Here is a 21,794-nt window from a genome sequence, read left to right as displayed (position 1 = left end):
ACAGCTGTATGTCCCAGCCACGTTCCTGTAGTTGAGATGCAGTGCATGTAATCTCGCTCAGGATATATTGGCCAGAAGGCCTTCCTGGAGCTGAACACGCTTGAATGGCCGCCTGATTGTCTGTAAAGATGATTGCTGTATAGGCCCGATGGGAACGTTGTGATGTCGGTCCAAATGTGTTGCCTATTTGGGTGAGAGCCATCTCTATGCCTCGCAATTCCGCTGCATATACAGTGTGAGTAGCTGGGGAGCCAATGTGAACTGCCTGGCGCCCTAGAGGTGAAACCACTGCTGCTCCAACTCCCTGTTCTGTCAAGCTGCCGTCTGTGTATGCAATGATGTCGACGCCGGTGCCGCTATGTAAGGCGGTTTGGTGAGCTGCTAAGGCATCTTCCCGAGTTTCTGCTATGTGGGATTCCAGACCTGACCACCATGGTGAGGTCACATGTAGGTGTATAACCTCCAGTCTGTTCTGAGAGATCACAGTTCGCCGGCCCCATTGTTCTAGTGGTGATATCAGTGGGTCTTGGTCTGGGTTGGTGAACCATCGCATGCGTCGCTCCTGTGCATTCCGGGGAATACTTACTTGTATACGATTTAGAGCGTCTAGCAGAATGTTGAGCAATCCAATTTGCCCACCACTGAATTTAACCAGTCCCTCCCCTCCTTGAGATCCTCTGTTAGAGATGGACGTGGCTGCATTTGTTTTGTGATTAGTGTCACCACATCCATTGCTTCATCCTTGTCAAGTGGCAGACCAACTGGTGTCAACACATGTGCTGTAAATTCCACAGAAGGTCCAATGCTTTCATCTGTTCGCAGAGATATTTGCTGTCTTTAACCAAGTATCAAAGGGGTCTTTTTATGTTCCTTCTGGCTGAAGCCCACAGAGCGCCTACCTAGAGAACTGTATGATATGAAAAGTAGGATGTATGGGCTGACACGAAACTCAATTCATTTGAATAAATCTGCCCAAAATGCGCCATCCCAGCACGACTCTTGTGCCTTATCTATAACCAGATAGGCCGAGTAAGTGAGTCACTGATCACTGTGAACACCTGTCTCCTGCTTTAAATATGCACCCCAGCCGCCTTCTCTATCAACTTTGCTTTCATTCCAATCTGTAAGAATATAAATAGGCCTTTCTTTGCCATAGTTCTCAAGTAATTGATTGACAGCAAGGTTCATTGCAGTTGTTTTTCCTAGACGCTGGTGTGCCGCGCACTCGATGATATGATAGTAATGAAGTCGCTCTATCAACTCATTGACCAGTTTCGTCTGAGGACGAACCCAACTTAAGATATCTATAAAAGAATAAGATTACTTCTATGTACTTTTCAACAAGGAACAACTTACAGTAAGGCTGATTTTCCTCTTTGATTGATTATTGCCAGAAATGGTGTTGTCAGGAAAAGCATTGCTGGAGGGAGCAAGAGCAGTAGCAGTGCTGGGAGCAGAAGGGCCTGGAGGAGCTAAGTGTACAATAAGTATTAGCCACAGAACCTCAACTTATAGGAGATATAAGGAACTAATCATAATCAAGATGCATGGCTATTGGATGCCTGCAATCCTCACAGATCTGGGCATCATTGAAATTTGAGTCAATGACCACAGTGACTTCTCTTGGGTGCATGGACTACGGCGGACTGAAAGCGAGTTATGGCCAAAACCTTTTTTTTTCGAAAATGACTTATTGCCACAGGAAATACAAAATTCCACACATTCATATTAATTCATAATCGTTGTATAATTCCCAAGATTCTGCACACCTAGACAAACCTACCAAGACACTTCACCTGCGATAATTAACTCGTTAATGTGTATTTAACTCAACGATTGATTAATTTTGATGACTGGTGACAATTGAGTCGAATTAATAGTAGGTCTGATTAGTGAGGTGGGTAGATTCTTCATAAGGAGACACTGTAGTCATATGCTTTGGATTTGGATGGCTAAGCAGTCATTCGATTATCAATTACGGTGTATATAGTTAATATATCATTCTCTGTGATATAGAATTTCTCCTTCATATATAGCTTCCATGCAGTCCGGATTATTGACTCCCCGATCTTCACCTGAAGCTTCAATACATCCGACCTATCCACTTCAGATTTCTCGGTTAGATAATGCCAAGGCACTAGTATAATCTCACACTCAATCTCACACTCAATAAGTTTAGGGCTCAGGTAACTTAACAATCACACTCTACATGTATACACAATATGTCAGAGCCATGGACGCCATTCTGTCGCCGGAAAGAGCACTTTGAGCATGCTGTTCATTGTGCTGATGATATTTCATGTCCATATTGTGGTATGACAAACCCTGACACTTCTACTTCTCAGGACATTATTTTTCTACCACAGACACCTACCCAATCCTCTGGAAAGAGAAATACTCCAATTGAAATATCAAGCAGTCCTCCAGCACATCAAAGTACATCATCAACCTTTCCTCAGCTTGATCGAACTAGTGAGATTGCCCGGCAGCAGTCAATTCAGCGAACCCAACAAAGTACACAAATACGACCTCATGCTGGCTCTAAGATATTGTCAAGCCGTCCACAAGTAACACGAACACAAAGAACCCATTCAGCGCAACCTACTCTTCAAAAATTTGGTGTTACTGTTATTATCTATACTGGATTCCTATATGACTTTGATTTGGGATTTGGCGACCGGTGGAAATGCAGGAGTAAGTTAAAGAAAGCTGCAACATTGATTGTGATGTTTGATTGCTAATATATTCTCATTAACTATATTAGCATCTTTCGGAGCCTATTTGACACCTGCCGATACCTATGAGACAGAAGATGATCTTATTCCTATCCTTGCACGGAATTATCAACGATGGGATGATCTTCTTAGAAAATACAATCCAGTCAAGATTATGATTGCAAAGACATTTGAAAAGGGCATTGGACAGCCGCAGATTATACCAACAGATGCAATCAAATTGCCAGTTCCTCATATCTTGACTGAATGCTTTTCTGCAAACAAAATCTTTCTCTTTCTTGGCTGTGAAGAGGAGTTGTCTGATGTAGAGGATACTCAGGATACATCAATGAAGATTAAGAAAGAAAAGGGTCAAAAGGTTAAGGAAGAAAAGGGTCCTAAGATTAAGGTATAGGTCTCTATGTATTAATACTATCTTCATGCTAACACTACTTAGAAGGAGCAATCTATGCCTCAAAAACCCAGACAAACATATCAACGGAAGCGAAACCATTCCCAAGTATCCCCCCAATCAAGCCAAACAACACCACTACGATATGTACAACCTAGGGTTGCTCTTAACAGGAACAGCAAGAAATCTGAATCGCCAGAACATGTTAATGATTCAACTGAGGCTGAAGACCAAACCACTCTAGATGGGGTATATGCAGAGGAACAGGAGCTACTGGAGATACAGGAGCCAGAGGAACTTCATCTGGATGCTCCAGCTGGGCGTACTCGGCAACGGTTGCAACAAAATTAGCCTTTTGCAGAAATTGTAATCCTTAAAATTGACTATCCAAATCCCCAATGAAGTTATTATCATCTGCAGCTATGTCTTTTCCATCCCCAGTGATGTCAACATTATCAATATCATCTGGTTCTCTTCTAATCATGGTCATGTCCTGTTGTATTTCAGAGTTCCAATCCCATGCACCTGTTGGCTTTGTACATAATGAAAGGTGTGGCTCTAGCCCAGATGTAATATGTGTATTTAAAGCCTCACGAAGCCTTAAATATACCTGGCAATGTACTCTTGATCCATCAGGAAAGTATTCACTAGCATCAACTCTGGTATACCGGTGACCAAAAGCTGTGAGCTTCTCATTACACCAGTTCTTTGTCTCTGATGGGAGGTATTCATTCAAATCTACTCTTTTAGTCAGTATATTTAGCAATAAGGTAGTTTGTGTACCATCATACCATAGCTTGCAGTTTGATCTGTCAGTTCTTGTAGTAACTGAGGATCAGGCTTCAATCCATAGTTCTGAATACAAGGATCTTGTGGATAGAAATAAAGCATAATGGGCTTTCCATGGACTGCATTTGGTCGATTAGGCTGCTTTCGGATAGTGTGCATATTCCACATTCGGGCAAAGGCCTGGACCTCTTGTCGGAGAATAGGAATATATATTGCAAGAAGAGCAATCTTGTCAGCCAGATTGTCAGGTTCAAACAAATGTTCACTATGCAATCTCTGGAAATAGTCCTACAATTATGAATCAAGTCAGTAACCTTGCAATCAATATAGCAATCAGAGTCAAACCCACCCTCCAGCGGAAAAGTAACCCTCCTGTTAACTGCCCCCACCAAGACTCAATTCTTTGATTCGCAGTACTAGTTCCATACCAGTAACAGTCTCTAAAAGAGATATCTGCAACATGTCTTTTCATAAAAGCATGTTGAGCAGCTGCAAGCAATGGTGTTTCTGTACCTCGATCTGATCGTATCCGCTGTGGGTGAACACCTTCCTTCTGGAGAGTTGTCAAGAATTGGACCAGAATACTGATAGCTGTACGGCCAGAAATGCCAATATAAATCCATGTGATGTATCGAGAATATGCATCAATAGCTGCATATATTTCAATGCCATAGAAATTTAGTTTGCAGTGACCATCGATTGACCATAACCAATTTGGACCAGGTACAATATACTCCCCACGATGACGCTGGAGATCATTTGCCCGACGGTATACTCCATCCGGATCTAGTTGCTTTACTGCTGCAAAGAGCCGATCCCTATTAGTTATAGTATTAGCACTCAAATTGGTCAATCTAACACTCAACCTAGCAGTTATTCTTACCTTGAGATGCAGTGCATCTGGTTTCGGAAATGACTGTAGAGATAGCCTCGTCCGTAACCCTCAATGGCACCCTTGTCAAGCTCCTTTTGAACTATATTCAAGAGCCTTTCATCTGCTTCTTCACGATTAAAGCGAGAGACTCGACGTGTAAGGCCTAACCGAGCACGGAGTACACTTAGACCATATGAGGATATCTGATAGCCCTCCTTCTCAAGGATATATATGATCTCCTTGTCACTGGCACAGTATTCAAAGAATAAAGCAGAAATTCGAGCGCGTAGTTGTGGTGTATCAGGTATTGGAAACCGTTGGGTACAGCCCCATTCCTTGAGGCGGCGGCGAACTGTACGGGCACTGGTTTTCATATTATATTTTTCATGAAGAATACCTTGGATATCATCAGGTGAGTATTGCTGGTGAAATAGCTCAATTATTTGATGTTTCCAATGATCAAGCGCAATTCCAGGGCGAGGCATAATAGGCAACTTGGTATATTATTGGTAGGTTCGCCGGAAAAAGTGTCACATTCAGTGTAGAAACTGATTGCTAGTCATTCCAAGATTCTGTCCAGCTGCCCTGGATATCCCTGTGGGTCATGTGCTCTCATTTAGCCGGATAGGCTAGTCTCCTTCAAGGAACCTGAACCCTAATCCTACTTCAGTATAGTAGAGTACACGTCCATTATCTTATCTAATATATATCGGCCTTTCTGTGCCTCAGTCCCTAGGAAAAGCTTTCAATCATGATAAAGATAATTCTAGCAACCAACCTAGCAAACATAAAAGCAGGAATATCTGAATACTATTTGGTAATGATGACAGAAAAACAAATCAAGGCAAAAGCTCTAGTAGCCCCATTACCTCATCGATAAGCCCTCCTGCATTTTCTGGTGCCTCCTTGTTTTGTATAATGTAGATTCCAAGTCGATAGAGTGCCTTTGCCTCTTCTTTAGATGCAAATCCCCAGAACTTTGCCAATGACTGGCAAGAGTATCCCTCCCACCAATCAGCTGGGCCAGGGAGAGTTGCCCATGGATTGGAACTGATACTACTCATTATTGACCATGCAGCGCGTTCCTCTTTCAAGAAGACCTTCTCTGGGAGAATGCTCTTGAGACAGAATGGTATGCCATTATAGTAGAGAGGGTCATGGCATGACTCCATCTTTCCAAGAATCTTCAATTTCATGTCAAGACTGGCCAGACTGCGTAGAAGGGAGAGTCGAAAGTGACCCCAAGTGATGGTATGCAGATTTTTATCAGCTGTCCTGTAGCTGATGATTGTGCCGCTTCAGCTTCCTTGGCAGTCTCAGTGGTCGGAATGGTCTCATGAGAAGCAATATCATCCAGCTGTGCATGATAACACAATTCTGTATCATTTTCAAAATCCACAGTCTCCCAGACACTACTGTCAATGCTCTCTCCTTCCAGCTGATCCAAGAAAAATTGGGCTGACTGGCCCTTTTCATATCTGTATCAAAAATTAGTTTTATTGCTAGGTTGACTGCAAGATTAACATACCGTTCCCTCATCACTTGATCTTTCAGTGAATTTTCTAATATTTCCTGTTCTTCCATAGTTGCTTCCTGCCAGCTAGTACTCGCCCGGAGTTTCAGACGGGCACTGACAAAGGCTGCCCTATCATTATTCTTCCGACGTATCACAGCCTTTTCACTGTCACTCTTGCTTGCCAGTAGTTCACGGCCTCGCATAGTGTGGGGATTCTTAGACAGGTCTTTGTCCTGCTTTCGCTTTTTGCCTGGATTCGCACCAGGTTTGGGGCCTGGGATTCCAGGTTTTCTGGTCATTATCTGTATAAGTCAGTATAAATCTCAGAGTCAACCTCACAGTCAACCTCACAGTCTAAGTTTTATCACGTTGATATGTTTCTTAGAAGAAGCGAATGGAAGGAGGAGAAGAGAAAAGAAAAGGAAGGGCTAAGGAATCAGTATTTGATGAGTCAAAAAAAGGGTCAGATGCCATAATTATGGAAAGTGAATCAAAAGTGAATACAAACCTCTGTTTAGAACACCTCTTTATTTTTTGTTCTTCTTCCTTTCCTTCTCAACTCTCTCCTCTTCTCATTATTTGCTTGAACAAGATTCTATCAAGTATCCATCAATTCAAACACCTCTATTCTTCACAAAAAAAAAAAAAATGGCTCGTGCCACTGCAACTGCTCGCAAATCAACTGGAGGAAGAGCTTCCCGCAAACGTTTGGGTGCAAAAGCAGCCAGAAAGACCCCAGCCAAGAAGAAGGGTACCAGAAAGTTCAAGCCTGGCAGTAAGTGAACTGTAAAGTTTATTGTGAAATCATTTTCATGCTAAGTAACCAAAAGCTATTGCTCTGCGTGAAATCCGTCGTTACCAGAAAGGCCATGAACTTTTGCTCCCCAAGACCCCCTTTCGACGTGTCGTGCAAGAGATCACCAGTGAGATGATGTTTGAAAAAGACTATCGCTTTCAGTCCAGCGCCCTGGACGCACTGCAAGAAATAAGTGAGGCGTTCCTTGTAAATGAATTTGAGAGTAAGTCATCTACTTATATTAGCAATCAATTTTGCAGTCAACTAACCATGTGTGCTAGTGACAAACCTATGTGCCATCCATGCCAGGCGTGTCACCATACAGGCTAGAGACATGCAGCTGGTCCGGCGACTGCGGAAGCATATGGGCCTAGATCCTGTTGGAACTGTGTAGTCCTTACGAAGAAGGGAGGATTCTACAAAGTACCGCACATAGCTCTTTTAATCGAAAATTTTCAGTTGCGGCTATATTACTAAGCATCTGGATAAGAGCGTGTGGAATTCAGCCTTTCCCGTAGTAATACATCAATACGGAATTTTACACGTTTTGGCCATAACTCGGTTTCAGTCCGCCGTAATGGACACTTAAATTTGCCACTTTCAAAGGTACATGGACCTAGCATAATGAGTACACTGTATTGCCGTGGGGGGGGGGGGTGCAGAGGATAATGTAGATGACTGTGAGAGGAGAGGTGAAGATGAGGAAGACAGAGGCGTAAAGGACTCTGACGGTGATGAAGAGGAAATTGAATCCATGATGGGCATGTATGTTAAGTGCCTAGCCAATTGCACCTCTCTATGAAAGGAGCCGAATTGTAGGCTTTCGAGCTCCTTCATTCTCTGGGAGCCGCTCTGCAATTTTCTCCCACCATTTCATGAATTTCTCAACAGCCTTGGCCCTTGCCATGCCCTCTAATCCCTCCATCAGCTTCTTGGCTCCCAGTATGCGCTTTGCATCCTGCTCTGATAGCTGCTTTGGTTAGCCTATTCTTGGTATTGTTTTTACGGCTCTGTTACTTGCTGCTGTACTTTACCTCTTCAAGAAATTTACCAGCGCCCGCTTTAAAGCGGCGACGCCAGGATGGAAATGCCACGAAAATGTGCCTTAGAGTCCACGACGTTTTATGGCTTTTCCGGCGTCACCCCGAGTTACTCCGTACAGAGTACCGTGTCGCAGTCAATGGAGACTCCGCGAAATGACAGTTCGGCACCGGCACCGGCACCGGTCCTCAGCAGCAACTCCACCGTATCGAGAAATTCCCCTGTTCCTGGCAATGATCTGAATAATAATGTTTAGCTCGCCCGTATTCAAGACCATATACGGAGCACTGTTGAGTCCCTGGACGGTGCTTCTCCACAGTATTTCTTTTCTCCTTGCGGCCAGCACTTTTTTCATGATAGCAACGCGACCATAAAATGACCGACTCCCCTTTACCAGCTTGAAATAGGTCAATTACAATCAATAGTCAACCGTCTTTCCTCGCTGAGGTGATCGTGCAATGCGCCTCTCTCAATTTTCCCTCCTAGGCCTCCTGGTCACGGCATCAGCGCAAGAGGAGCTTAATCTCTGGAACTACGGAGCGACAGGAAACATCCTCGGAAACACATTTGGCATTCCCGGAACAAATGCGACTTTCGACTATATCGTGGTCGGCGGTGGGAACGCCGGCTCGACCATCGCCAGCCGACTCGCAGAGAACAAATCGGTTAGCGTCGCGGTCGTCGAGGCTGGTGGCTTTTACGAGATCGATAATGGCAATTACTCTGTTGTCCCCGGGTACTCGTCGCAGTTTACCGGATCCAAGCCCAACGCGTATAACCCGCTTATCGACTGGGGATTCAGTACGGAATCACAGCAAGCTTTGGGTGGCCGGAAGCTTCACTATGCCCGTGGGAAGACACTGGGAGGATGCTCGGCTAGGAATTTCATGCTTTATCACCGGCCTACGGTCGACAGTATGCAGCGGTGGGCGGATGAGGTGGATGACCAGAGCTATGCGTTCGACAATCTGCTCCCATACTACAAGAAATCTTGTCATTATACGCCTCCAAATCAGGGGCTCTACACCAACTCCACGAACAATCAGACGGCAGATGCGTTTAGTTCCTCCGGAGGACCGCTGGAGGTCTCGTTCAGCAATGCCGTCGACGCATTCGGTACCTGGGCCCGCAAGGCCTTCATCACAGCGGGCATGGGCCAAATCAACGGTCTCAACAGCGGCAGGCTTCTAGGCTCTGCGTATGCAACCTTCACCATCAACCCCAAGAACGCGCACCGCTCGACCTCTGAATCCAGCTTCCTCAAGCAATCCCTCAACAACGGCTCCGGCCTGGTAGTGTACAAAAACACCCTGGCCCAGAAGATCCTATTCGACTCGAACAAAACCGCAACAGGAGTCCAAATCGCAACAGGAGGCACATTCGGCACACCACCCATCAACTTCTCCCTCAACGCTCGCAACGAAGTCATCCTCTCCGCGGGTGCCCTGCAATCACCTCAACTCCTCATGGTCTCCGGGATCGGTCCCTGCGACCACCTTTCCAAGTTTGGAATCCCCTGCCTCTCCAACCTCCCAGGCGTCGGCCAGAACATGCTCGACCACCCAGTCTTCGGGACCGCGCACCGCGTCAACGTCCTCACAAACTCCGCATCCGCAAACAACAAGACCCTCGCCGCCGAAAACGCAAACAAATACCTCCACCACGCCACAGGCCCCCTCTCCATCTTCGGCCCAGGCTACTACGGCTGGGAAAAGCTCCCAGACCCCTACCGCTCGAAGCTCTCCAACGCATCCATCACCGCCCTGGCAAACTTCCCCCCCGACTGGCCCGAACTCGAATATCTCCCCGTCGCCGCCTTCAACGGCGATAACCAAGTCAAGCAACCAGCCGACCCGCTCGACGGCCACAACTACGCAACCCTGAACATCGCCCTCGTTGCGCCTCTCTCCCGCGGCACAGTCTCCCTCTCTGGTCCCGACATGACAACACCGCCCCTCGTCGACCCGAACTGGCTCTCCCACCCAGCAGACATGGATCTAGCCGTGCAATCGTTCAAACGCACGCGGGAGATCTGGTCCATTTTATCGAAAATGGGCATAGCGGATCCAGTCGAGTACTACCCCGGCGCGAATGTAACCAGCGATGCGCAGATACGGGAGTTTGTTAAGGAGAGTATGCGGCCTGTGTTCCACGCGGCTTGTACGTGTAAGATGGGAAAGAAGGGAGATGGGATGGCGGTTGTGGATAGTTCTGCCCGCGTGTATGGGGTGCAGGGGGTGAGGGTTGTTGATGCTAGTAGTTTTCCGTTGCTACCGCCGGGACATCCACAGTCGACGGTTTATGCGTTGGCGGAGAAGATTGCGGATGCTATTTTGGGATCGACTTTGTGGTAGTTATGATGAATGAATTTTTTATGACATCTTCGATAGATTTGTATACCAGTGTAGGAAGCTCAGACGATGCAGTTCAATTGAAAATTCGTAATAATCTAGCAGCATGATACTTTTGAGATAACCCGTATATCATGGAGAAAGAACACTTGAGCGCCTTAACACCACCCAGAATATCAATTATAAACACGAAAGACAGACAAAGAGGGACCAATGGTATCGAAGTCGAGATGTAATGGCAGGGTGGACGATTCTGTGGTTATTTTGGATTAGAACGAGCGATTAAACGAGGAGGACACTAGTAGAGATGGATGTCAGTAAAGCTCATTGATGGAACAGAGTGTTTGTGACTTACGCGTTGACACAACCGTCGTTCTCCGGGTTGTTAGTAACCTGGGCCCATTTACCCCAGACGACCTTGCCGTTGGTGGTGACCATACCCAACTCGGAAACGTTGACCTCGAGAATTGTTCCCTTGGTCAGGACACCGAGTTGTGTGTACAGGGGGTTCTGAGGGTTCTTCTTGACCGAGAGGATGGGCAATTGCACGGTGACGGCCATTTCGGGGCTAGAAAGTCAGCACATATTCAAACAAGAGGGCAAGTGAGAGAGCATACTGAGTGACGTTGGCCTTCTTGTAACGCAAACCCATAGGCCGAATAAACCGTTCATACTTGACCGGTCTCCGAGTGAAATCACCGCCCACAAAGGTAGGCTTGGTAATCATCCTCTTCCAAGACTTCTTAGCCGTCTTCTTACCAGTGTTCACGACCTTGAACATTTCCTCCTCACTAATACCCTTAACTTTGGGCAACGGCACCGCAAACTTAGCCGCCTTCTCATTCCGCTTATCCTTAATAGCACTCGACAAGGCCTTCGCATTGGTAGCCTGGGAACGGTCCAACAGATATTGCGGCAAGGGTGTCTTGGAGGGCTCTTCGGGGGCAGAGGACTTGACGTTCTTCTCCTCCTGCGCCTTGATGCGCTTCTTCATCTGGATCTTCTCGGCATGGCGCTTCTGCTGGTAGAGCTTGGCTCTCAGACCGCGCAGGTTCTGAGCATCTTTGGATTGTTGGTGGTGTTCACGGGCTTGGCGCTTGCGGGTTCGCTCCTCGTGGTCGAGGCGCTTGCCGTGCTGCTTTTGCCAGCGCTCGATATACCTGTTTTGGTCAGTTGCTATGGTCGACGGCTGAATTTGGGGAGAGTTGGACGAACTCGTTCTGAGGCTGTTGTTAAAAGATTCGTTAGCTATAGTCTAATATAGGGAAGTATGAAGTAGAACGTACCATGTTGGTTGTAGATGGAAATGCCTTGTAGTGTTTCTCGCCTCGTGGTTGAGCAGAGAGAAAAAAGTCGTTGCGGCGGCAGGTCTTGGCAGAGATAAATCACGTGGTCTTATCGGCTCGTAGTACCGCACAAAGTAGAATCGAACGAAGAATAATGCAGGAAATGTACGGAGTGAATAAGGAATTGAAATATCTACGGAATGGAGCAATATCGAATTTACATCCTCTAAAGACAATATAATATGCAAACAAGGTCTGCGAAAAGTCACGTGACTACGGGCACCCTCGCGGCCACTTGCGCGCTCTGGAATTTCTCCAGATGCCCGCCGCGGCTTCAACTTTTCGCACCGACCCATTGCATTCGAAACCGCCTACCCGGGGCCTTTAAGAACCCCAATTCCAACCACACCAGTCCAAGGAAGAAAAACCAGCGCAGCACTTCCACCATGTTCGCCCGCTCCGTCCTTCGAAAGGCCCTGGCCCTGCCATTCGAGCAGACCCCATCATCAACCACTCTCTTCCGGGCCACTCTCTCCACGACAACGTCGACATCGACATCGACATCGTCAAAACCCGAGTCCCCACTGAGCGCATCGCCCCGTGCCCAATCCAACAACCCCACACACCAACAGCACCAACTCCCCGTCACACCCTCCTCCGCCGCCAGCACACCCGCCTCAACACCCTACACAACCCCCCAGACCTCCAGCCACATCCCAACTCAGAAACAACCACTCCCCCCAACCTTCGAAGCGCCCCTGAAAGTCACAAGCTCCCTTCTCGAGCTCCTCCCGCACCTCACCGCGCAACGAGCGCACTACATCACCGCGCACGTCCACGCGAAGCCCTACCTCGTGACCGCAGGCGACCACCTGCGTCTGCCGTTCCTGATGGCCAATGTGCAGCCCGGTGATGTGATTCGGCTGAACCGGGCGAGTGTGATTGGTTCGCGGGACTTTACGCTCAAGGGGAAGCCGTATATTGATGAGCGGATGTTTGAGTGTCGGGCAAGGGTTGTGGGGGTTGATTCGGAGCCGATGCGGTACAAGGAGAAGACGAAGAGGAGGCAGAGGCATGTGCGGACGATTAAGAGCAAGGAGCGGTATACTATGTTGAGGATTATGGATGTTAAGGTTAAGACCAAGGAGGAGCTGGTGCAGGAGGGGGCTGTTGTTGTTGAGGGGCAGGATCAGGCGACATTGGAGGTCAAGTCGTGAGTTTTGATTTCCGTGTTTTTCGACTACGTTTAGAGAGGGGGAAATGGTCAGGAAAAGTCATTTTTTCAATGAGAGCTCTTGGGAATGGGCTTGTTATGTACAGATAAAGTGATTGTGCATGTATTTATAACGCAAGGATTTGGTTTCTGTTTCCTCACCTGTGAGCTATACTGTAGTCCATCATACTCGCTCTTACGAATCCAAAGTATTTTGTAGACTCAATCAAACTGATATTTCCCAACTCAAACACCAAAACCCATGAACCATGCAGGTCGAATCAATCCCAATGCAATCAAGTTAATCAATCAGTCAATCATACACAAAACATGCGGCACAGCGCTGAATCGCTCTCAAAAAGAAATGAAAAGAAAAGCCAAAGCCCTGAAGCTCCAAAATATAGATCCAAGAAAAGAAGATACCTGGCACAGACAGAGTATCAGAAAAGAAAAGACCGGACCGAACTTGAACGCCAACCCATTCGTCGGATCATTCAGGATATCAAGAGATTATACAAAGGAAAAAGAAAAAAGAAAAAAAGGTGAAAGAAGGGTTTGTCTAACGAAAGGAGGCATCGGGATCATCACCGACCAGCTTCCTCTTCCAAAGCAGACTTGATCTTCGCAAAGAACCCAGCCGGCCACGTAGCCAATTCCTCTTCCTTTGGAATACCACGCACCCGACAGTGATTCACAACGTTAACCAGAATTCGGCCGAGCATATCCTGGCTAATCGGGACAGCGCCATCCATCTGTGCATCAGGGTATAAAAACGGATCCCGTTGACCGAGGAGCTCGTCGACTGTTGGCCGGAGAGTCTGGTCACGCTGCAGACAGCGTTTCAATGTCCGGATCAGTCCGGGCGGCACAGGGACACCTCCGACTCCGAATTCAGGGAAGTCGATCTGGACTCTCGGGTTGGGGATGGCCATGATACGTTCGTAGTACTTGGCGATTTTAGCGAAGGGAGGGTGGCCATAGACCATTTTGTAGAGGATGCAGCCTAAACTCCAGACGTCGCTGGGTTTACCCAGTTTCATCATTTTGCCAACGCTGGAGGGCAGGCCTAGCGAGGCGTTCGAGTCGACCAAGGCTTCTGGGGACATGTAGTTGGGTGTTCCGACTTGTTGCTCGCGATGCACGTTGACGGTGTTATCCTGGATGGCGTTGGCGATACCAAAATCGATCAATTTGAGCCTTCCTTGGACTAAGAGAAAGTTGGCGGGTTTAAGGTCAGAATGGACGATGTTGTGTTCGTGAACTGCACGAACACACTCGAGCATTTCTTTCCAGTAGTAGCGAGTGAAATTGATATCCAAAGTAGCGTCGTCGGCGTTCAAACGGTATGCGAGGATCTTTTCCAAATCAGATTCTCCAATCTCCATCAAAACGCTGAGGGTGTGCTTGTCCGAGTTGAGCTCCCAGTCGAAGAGACGGACAACTCGGTCCAAGTTCTCCAATTTCTTGAGGAGGTCGATTTCACCCTTGTATCCGGCCAGGGTCAACGGATCGACGTCTTCCAGGTTAACTCGCTTGAGAGCAAAGATCTTATAATTCTCTGCCATAACTCGATACACTCGCGAGCTTCCACCACGACCGATGCAATCAAGTCGTGTGAACGCCTTATGATTAATGGAAACTTGGTTTCGCTTCCTGCGAGACTGTGAGGCCGCCGCCGCTCCTCCACTGCCTGTTGCGGTGTCAAGCACCGACATCTTCGGAGGCGGCGGAGCTGGTCGATGAGGCGTGTTGTTGCTGCGAGCTGCAAGTATCTTCCTTTGCGAACTACTAACTGGTGTTTCGCCGTTCTCTTTCTTGTCTTCTCCGTAAGCAACAGACATCTTCTCCGGTTTATCCAACATACTGGACGCCTGTGGTCTGGTTCGTCTGAATGTCGGCGGTGGCTCGTTTTCTTGATCCTGTGCTGCGGGCATTGACGGTAATGGAGGGATTTTGAAGACTGGTTGTTCTCTGGCACCAGAAGACTTGGACGAATACTCAGACGACGATCCAGGCGTAGATTTCGAATGCGACCCATAAGACTTAGGCGAAGACATTCGTTCGTAAGGCGCATCGTCCCCTGATGCGTTCGCAGGCTCAATAGAGCGATGCCGGCCATCTTCACGCGAACTTGGTCTCGGTTCTGCCCACGTCACTCGAGGTGAGGACCTTGTGTCTTTGTAGCGGTATTCAGCATTATTGTCGTGTGCTGATTCGTGGCTTTCTCGCTGGTCGTCTTCTGGGGATAGATAGCTCGGCCCCTCGTCGTTCTCTTCACTCTGGCGCCGGAGCACGCCACGCCTTGCAGGTCCGTTCAAAAAGGCGCCCGTCAGCCTTCCGACTCTCTTGACACGCAGTGAGCTGGCGCCGGGTTCTTCCCCGCCACGCGACCGCAGCACAGACGAAGTACCAACGCGCGGCATGTAGTCATCATCGTAACGCATCTTCCGCTCCTCTTCCAAGCGCTCTGCACTTCCATGCCCGTCGCTGAAGTTCCGCTCGGCAGACCGCCTTTGCGACGGGGATATCGATGCCGGGGAGCGTGTATGACTGGCGATGCGCACGCTGCGTTGTCTGGGCGCAGGTGTGATGAAGTCGTTTTTTGCGTCTGAATCCTGTTGCTCGCTACTTGACAATACAGATCCTTCCCTCCTCGATCGAGAAGACATAGCTGATCCTATGCGAACAACGCGCGGCGCGGGGCTGCCGGTCGATCGGTCCTGGGGCGATTCGAGACGCGGCGACCGCGAGGAGCGCCGCCTCTCTTGTCTCTCTTGACTCGATATAGCTGCTGTTGAAGCACGGACTTCCTCTGGAGTCTGTTCCCTTCGTTGACGGGGCGAAGAGCCCAGCCCATCTTCGTCGAGAAGTGCCTTGACAGAGGCACTGAACTTGGGCTCCGGGACCTCGTCATCGGAGCTGTCGCCGGCAGAATACTGCCTGGGGACGGATATCCCATGGTCTCGGGACGAAGAACTCTGGATTGCGGAAGAGGTGCGTCGGGAACCGGATCGAGAAACCGTGGCACGGGACAATTGTCGGGAAGAGGGTTGGCGATGGAGGCCGCTGTTGTATGCGGTCGAAAGGGAGTTGGGAGAGGCCATTGTTAATGCGAATGTCGTTAAGGAAGTGCTACATGGATGGTCGATGTAAGATGTAAGGCCTCGTGTAATCTACCCCAGGCAATGGCCCTTGCGAAGCCGGGGGTTGTCGTCGCGAATCGGTGGTTTGGTTGTTTTGTAGACTTTCTGCTGCGACGTTGGTTTCGCGGGAGGCTGGGTGGCGGTCACGTGGGACCGTTGCCCGGGGTGATGGGTCATCACAACAAACGAAATGTGACGCAGTATGAGAGCATCGAGGTGCATACCGTTGCATTCTTCTTGGCCATTGGTTATTTCGCTTAGTTTCTGCTGGTATGCATACTGACATACAGTATACTCCGTTGCAGCGCTTAATTCTGTGCTTCGACACTGTGCTGGTACCTCACATTTTGTAGTTGGAAGAGTAGATAAGATGAATGGTCAATAGTGTCACTGCCCAGAATATATCTTGACAGACTTTCAGAGCTGTCCTTGATAGACTTGTATTTGTTCGTTTTACAATTAGCAGTCATTGTTGTGGCACCCAGAGCTTTCCTCGGTGCTCCGATATATATTGGACTGCGCATCCCCATTGTAAACAGCACACCATCAAAGCCAGCATAGGCTTACATGGACACGACAAGAAAACAATAGCGATAGACATCGTAGACTTAACCGATGCATTGTTCCATCATTATATCATATTGGCATGTTCATCTTAGAGAGCTGGCTTGCACACCGTCGTCAAAGCACCGATGATATTCATCTATGAAGTACAAATTCCCAATAATTCTGTGAGTTCACTTCAATTCGATGAACGCAACCTTTGCTGGAGGTCAATTGCTATCCAATTGGCACAAGCCTCTCCGTTACAGTCGACGTACAGCTGTATCCGGAATAACAGATGCTCAACACGACAGACAACTACGTGTGATCTCAAACAGCCAAGTACATTACAGCTAATTCATAGCATCAGCACCGCAGGATGAGGGATAAGGCAGCGCAACAAACAGGACATAGCAAACTACTTCTAACTATCTAGCTCTACCGTTGACTGGAAGTGGTATGTGGCTGTCAGTCGAGGTGCGGTCTCGTACTGAAAAAGCGATGCGAAGATCAGGACCACGAGCGGGGAAATTGTATTAGAAGTAACAGGCCCCGAAGTACAGTAAACGGCCGAGAATACTTAGAAGGATAGTCGCAGTCGAGAGATAGCGACATAAGTACATACAGCCATGCATTATTCCTCGAGACCAAAAACACTGTCCAGCTCGCCATCTCGTCTTCTGACCCTGGCAGGTATACTACGAAGAAAGCCCGAGTATATACCGGGGATACCGGAGACTCCGAGGTATCCAGGACAGCCCTACGTGTAAGCATCCACAGAGCAACAACTGGACAAAGCTGTAAGACAGACAACGGCCATCGGAAAAACAGAAGATACTTCTGTTTTTTTTTTTTTCCCTCACTGGCCTTCACCTTCTAAGCCAAACCAACTTCGGCAACACATGACTCGAGCTCGTCCCATCCCATGGTTACTATTATTATTCTGAGACAAGGCCGGAAAAATTGGGTCATTGCGCCCGGTTTCTAGAACATAGTGTACGGAGAACTTGTAGCATAGCAAAAAGCATGCATATTTAGCCTGGATGCCAAGAAGCGCAAAAGGAGGACGTCTGCGAAGTATGTGAACTAGAGTTTTCGGCGGTTTCTGGCTAGATGATTTGAATTTGAATTTCTTAGATTCGGGTACCCCGTATTGGGGGCAGGCAATAGTTCCGGATGGACTGGCTGTATGTGGACTGGCGAACGAGTACGAGGTGCATCTCTTTGTTGTGGTGAGATGCTTGTCTTTGTACTTCTGCGCGTAGATACAGCGGTTATTTATGGTGTACTTTGTACGGAAATTGTAATAATAAAGAGATCGAGATGTTTCGAATGTGCTGAGAGCACAGAAGAATGTGGATACTCGGCCAGTGCCGTAAAAGTGAGAAGTCGAATTGGGCTAAAAAAGAAAACATACGGCTCGACTAATCAGATCGTGCATCATGTGACTAGTCAAAGTAAGCAGTGGTTAGCGAGATTAGATGTTGATGTTTGTATTATCTTTGTTCGAAGTACATACTTCGATAACTGAATCCGGTTTTTGCTGTCAGGGGATGACAGCATATCGAACGCAATATATCCTAGAGCGCTAGCAAACTCTAGACCAAGAGTTACACCTAGCACACTGTAGCTTCTTTGTATGCAGGGCTAGTGAAATATCACCTCGTACGGGCTGTCAGTAGAACGTTAAATTGGTTCTGTAAAGGAACGCATTCTTACTCGAATGCAGTCACAAAGCTGCATGAGCCTAGACCCAAAGAGGTTTATATTTACCGCGACATGTTCCATTGCTTCCGATAGTTCCGTTGAAGTTCGCGAGAGACGGTTCTGGACAGAATAATTCACCGGATGGGAAACCATGGAAGCAATGTAACATCGCCCCGTAGCAATTTGCAGCATTAGTATGTTTGCCCATGGGTCTAGAGCAAGTGTCAATATATTCGGAATCAAGCGCGAAACTATCTCAAGCCGAGACCGGACTGAAAGAACTCGGAGCAGGCATCCGGAGCCATGGCAAATGCGTTAACTGCCCGTGAACTGGAGATTGGAGATCTCCCGGACACCCTCCGGTTCGTGTGTTTCCACGGTTCGCATTTGGTAAATGGTTGTTTGGGATAAATTGGCATATTGCTTCCGGGAGACTCAGCAGCCCAATGGCGTAAATTTAGCGGCAGTACTCCGTACACAAGCGAGGGATTTCCCTGGTGGACGTCCCAAGTAAAGTGGAAATGTGTACTCCGCAGTTCGTCCAGAGGCATACGGTGAACCGCAATGAGATCATCCACGGAAATGGAAAAAGCAGCCTGTTTCATAGTGGATCAAGCCTTGATCTGGACCAGCAGCATACGGAAGCACGTTGAAGAGAGTGATGCTATTCAAAAGTCGTTGTACGGAATAGACGGCTAGCCAGCCAGCCTTAGGATTCTCCCGGGTCAGATCTCAACCAAATGGGAAAAAGATTTGCCATAAATCGATGGATAGAAGCTTGAATCGCATATCTTAGCAAGGCTGTTGTTACACGGCACGGTCCAAATCGAGTCAAATTGGCCACTTTGCACGCTCTGTAAACTGATAGTCAGTTTGCACCAGGATCCCTGTCGACAAGAGTACAAGTAACAATAGCAACGGGCCAAAACATTAACAACCCACATTATTGCATATCCGAGAAATCTCTCACTGGGCTCGGCCGGCCTTTCTGCATTCTCCACGAGAGGTAATCGCTCGTCTGTTTCTGACTGACCCAGTCTGAAAGCTTAAGCAACAATTTGGAGACAGGATGCGCCGTAAATGAACAGGATTGGTCTATACATCCTCGCACATTTGCATTGTTTCGACAAAGTTGGTTCTCCATAGATCACCAGGGCTGGAGTTCTCTGTTTTTCGTCTGGTACTCAGAGTAGGTCCGGATAAGCCCCGATCGGAGAGATCGCGCACACGGCCCAACTGCAAGTGATGAAACAAGGAAGCCAGAGGACTGACTCTGACGGCTGTTCCAGAGCCGAATAACCTTTTTTTCTGAGGAGCGATGGCTGTTGAAAATGTTTTGACCTGTTCTTTTCTTGGACACGGAGAGCGGTACAGTAGTATATTCAAAAGGTGCCTCAGGAATATGTTAGTCAGACACGCTACTGCAGGAACACCTGATCTGGGAAGGGATCATCGAAAGTCCGACCGCTCTGTAATTTCTGGACTGTGCTCTTTCGCTCTCTTATACGCTGCCATCGTGTATGCATTCTTCCTGCAACTCGGACGAAAGAAGAAAAAGAAGCAATACAGAAAAGCAACGGTTACTGAACCGTGAGCCCCTTCAAAAGTACCATGGATGGAGCCGCAAGGCTAAGTGTTGGTACCTGACTAGCAACACTGACTAATCCCGGCTTACTTCCCCTTTAGATCCACCACTGGTGAAATTTCGGTCGAGTTTCTGGTTTGAGTGCTCCATATTTGGGGTCAAAGAGTACGGTACCTGCTCACCAAAGAAGTTTACGGCTATCAGGGCTGTGATGATGGCTATTCGAACTTTCAGGGTCTTCTCCGTCCTAATGTGGAGGAAATACGGCCTGTAGTCGACTTAACGATGGTGATAATCATCATTCCCTGCAATAGCTTACTGCACTACTGCAGTCACGGTCTCGTCACAGTGAACGGACTGAGATCCTAACATACCGACTATTCTGTCATTTCCCGGAGGATTCCCGTGAGATTGATCTTTCCGCTCAAGAAAAGATCCCGAAGCGAAAAGAAGCACCAGGGCGTGTTTCGTCTTTTTTTATCGTCAGCCCTGACTCTTCTGAGATATTACTACAACTGCGGTGATGATAGAATAATCTTCAGATGATGGATCTTTGCTTCGGAATGACATACCACTGCTCCTCAACACCCTTGAGGGTAAAACAACCAGCCTGCTGATCGTTCCGTGGTTCGTACTCGGCGAGAGAACGCGGCAGGCCCGGTTCACGATCAGCGTGGGTTCTTTCCAAACCCAGTATAGACCGTTGTGCTGCCATTGGCCGGGGTCGAGTCTGTCTCCTTTTTTTTGTTCCTTGACGGAGTGCCGGAATATGTGCTCTTTGTACTCAGAGTACGCCGTAATAACCATCTTTACTCCATCCGGCAACCGTTGATGACCGGGGGTGAGAGTCTAAGGAGTAAGTTGCTTCCACAACCGTCTTTCGGGCCCACTACCAAATTATTACCACGAGGTCAGTCACGAAAACATACGCACCCCATTTCCGTAAGAATATTCTCCGTGCCCATGCTAATTCGTGTATCGTCTCGTCATTACAGGTATTATTATGTACGAGTAGTTTATCGTTATGTACTGACTGGGCCTGACCATGGGCGGCGGATTCTCAATAATGGCGTCCGGGAGTCGAAATGAACGCCGGCCTAGAATCCAACCAAAGAAATTCTTGTCTCTCCCCTTTTCACTATGGGATGCAGTGAACAGGTTTGTCTACGAGCTCTCGTATATGCGCATTAATTACAGAGCCGAGCACTATTCGTTGAACTAACCTTACTACGACAGGCCCGGGGGGGGGCTACCATTACTCAAAATACTGGCGGAATGGAAGCCCCCGTAACCTGAAATAGAATTCTCGTCCGCTTGTTTCGGGTTGTTTCCACATCCTTTTTTTTTATTTTTTTATTTTTTCTAGACGGAGGACAGCCACTGGCAGTTGGGGATCCACCGGTACCTGAACCTCGAATGAAGGAAGATCCGGCCTTCCTCGATCAGCAATAGATGGACACTTTCTGAGTCTTTCTGTGTGGCTTTGGGTCTTAGGGGGTGTGGATACTTCCCAGACTGGGGTATGGTCTCCATTTCCCAAGTGATGGCCCCGGCACCAGGAGGAAGAAGCCCTCAGGGGTATATAAACCTCGACGAAGATCTCTTTTCTTCGTCCTTCGTCAAGCTCTCTGTCAATCGCTTCACATCTTCAAGTGTTTGTTGTTTCTTTTTTGTTTCTTTTTTTTAACCAGTCTGTCGTTAAACCACTTTTTGGCTGTTCACAGCCATTCTTTCTTTTTTACTCTTTCTTCATAGAATACGCCTTTCCGGCCTATACGCTCATTCTACGCTGATTGACTACTGCTTGAAATCCCTCGTTACAAA

General features: G+C 47.8%; 8 protein-coding genes across 8 annotated transcripts; 4 read left to right on the top strand and 4 right to left on the bottom strand.

The window, feature by feature from the left end:
- Positions 1 to 2,222: 2,222 nt before the first annotated feature.
- ACHE_70132A (uncharacterized protein) lies at positions 2,223 to 3,477 on the top strand (the record flags this gene model as incomplete). The annotated part of the gene is made up of 3 exons (XM_043282432.1): positions 2,223 to 2,694; positions 2,765 to 3,123; positions 3,172 to 3,477. The coding sequence occupies 3 exons, from the start codon at positions 2,223 to 2,225 to the stop codon at positions 3,475 to 3,477; spliced, it is 1,137 nt and encodes a 378-aa protein (XP_043139811.1).
- Positions 3,478 to 3,885: 408 nt separating this feature from the next.
- Positions 3,886 to 4,815, bottom strand: ACHE_70131S (integrase catalytic domain-containing protein; the record flags this gene model as incomplete). The annotated part of the gene is made up of 3 exons (XM_043282430.1): positions 3,886 to 4,203; positions 4,265 to 4,733; positions 4,799 to 4,815. The coding sequence occupies 3 exons, from the start codon at positions 4,813 to 4,815 to the stop codon at positions 3,886 to 3,888; spliced, it is 804 nt and encodes a 267-aa protein (XP_043139810.1).
- Positions 4,816 to 5,981: 1,166 nt separating this feature from the next.
- ACHE_70130S (uncharacterized protein) lies at positions 5,982 to 6,604 on the bottom strand (the record flags this gene model as incomplete). The annotated part of the gene is made up of 2 exons (XM_043282429.1): positions 5,982 to 6,267; positions 6,318 to 6,604. 2 exons carry the CDS (start codon positions 6,602 to 6,604, stop codon positions 5,982 to 5,984), a joined length of 573 nt encoding a protein of 190 aa, XP_043139809.1.
- A 349-nt stretch (positions 6,605 to 6,953) lies between these two features.
- On the top strand, positions 6,954 to 7,495 carry HHT1_5 (histone H3.1; the record flags this gene model as incomplete). Its single annotated transcript, XM_043282428.1, has 3 exons — positions 6,954 to 7,080; positions 7,136 to 7,324; positions 7,383 to 7,495. The coding sequence occupies 3 exons, from the start codon at positions 6,954 to 6,956 to the stop codon at positions 7,493 to 7,495; spliced, it is 429 nt and encodes a 142-aa protein (XP_043139808.1).
- Positions 7,496 to 8,600: 1,105 nt separating this feature from the next.
- On the top strand, positions 8,601 to 10,496 carry ACHE_70128A (GMC family oxidoreductase; the record flags this gene model as incomplete). Its single annotated transcript, XM_043282427.1, has 1 exon — positions 8,601 to 10,496. The coding sequence occupies one exon, from the start codon at positions 8,601 to 8,603 to the stop codon at positions 10,494 to 10,496; it is 1,896 nt and encodes a 631-aa protein (XP_043139807.1).
- Positions 10,497 to 10,775: 279 nt separating this feature from the next.
- Positions 10,776 to 11,782, bottom strand: NSA2 (rRNA-processing protein NSA2; the record flags this gene model as incomplete). Its single annotated transcript, XM_043282426.1, has 5 exons — positions 10,776 to 10,791; positions 10,849 to 11,061; positions 11,111 to 11,653; positions 11,709 to 11,719; positions 11,780 to 11,782. 5 exons carry the CDS (start codon positions 11,780 to 11,782, stop codon positions 10,776 to 10,778), a joined length of 786 nt encoding a protein of 261 aa, XP_043139806.1.
- Positions 11,783 to 12,225: 443 nt separating this feature from the next.
- Positions 12,226 to 12,996, top strand: ACHE_70126A (mitochondrial 54S ribosomal protein bL21m; the record flags this gene model as incomplete). The annotated part of the gene is made up of 1 exon (XM_043282425.1): positions 12,226 to 12,996. One exon carries the CDS (start codon positions 12,226 to 12,228, stop codon positions 12,994 to 12,996), a length of 771 nt encoding a protein of 256 aa, XP_043139805.1.
- Positions 12,997 to 13,576: 580 nt separating this feature from the next.
- On the bottom strand, positions 13,577 to 16,096 carry MPS1 (serine/threonine/tyrosine protein kinase MPS1; the record flags this gene model as incomplete). Its single annotated transcript, XM_043282424.1, has 1 exon — positions 13,577 to 16,096. One exon carries the CDS (start codon positions 16,094 to 16,096, stop codon positions 13,577 to 13,579), a length of 2,520 nt encoding a protein of 839 aa, XP_043139804.1.
- Positions 16,097 to 21,794: the final 5,698 nt, after the last annotated feature.

The sequence above is a fragment of the Aspergillus chevalieri genome, chromosome 7 (assembly GCF_016861735.1).
Source record: "Aspergillus chevalieri M1 DNA, chromosome 7, nearly complete sequence".
NCBI lineage: Eukaryota > Fungi > Ascomycota > Eurotiomycetes > Eurotiales > Aspergillaceae > Aspergillus > Aspergillus chevalieri.
Note: the sequence above shows the minus strand (reverse complement) of the source record. Positions and strands in the feature narration are given on the sequence as shown.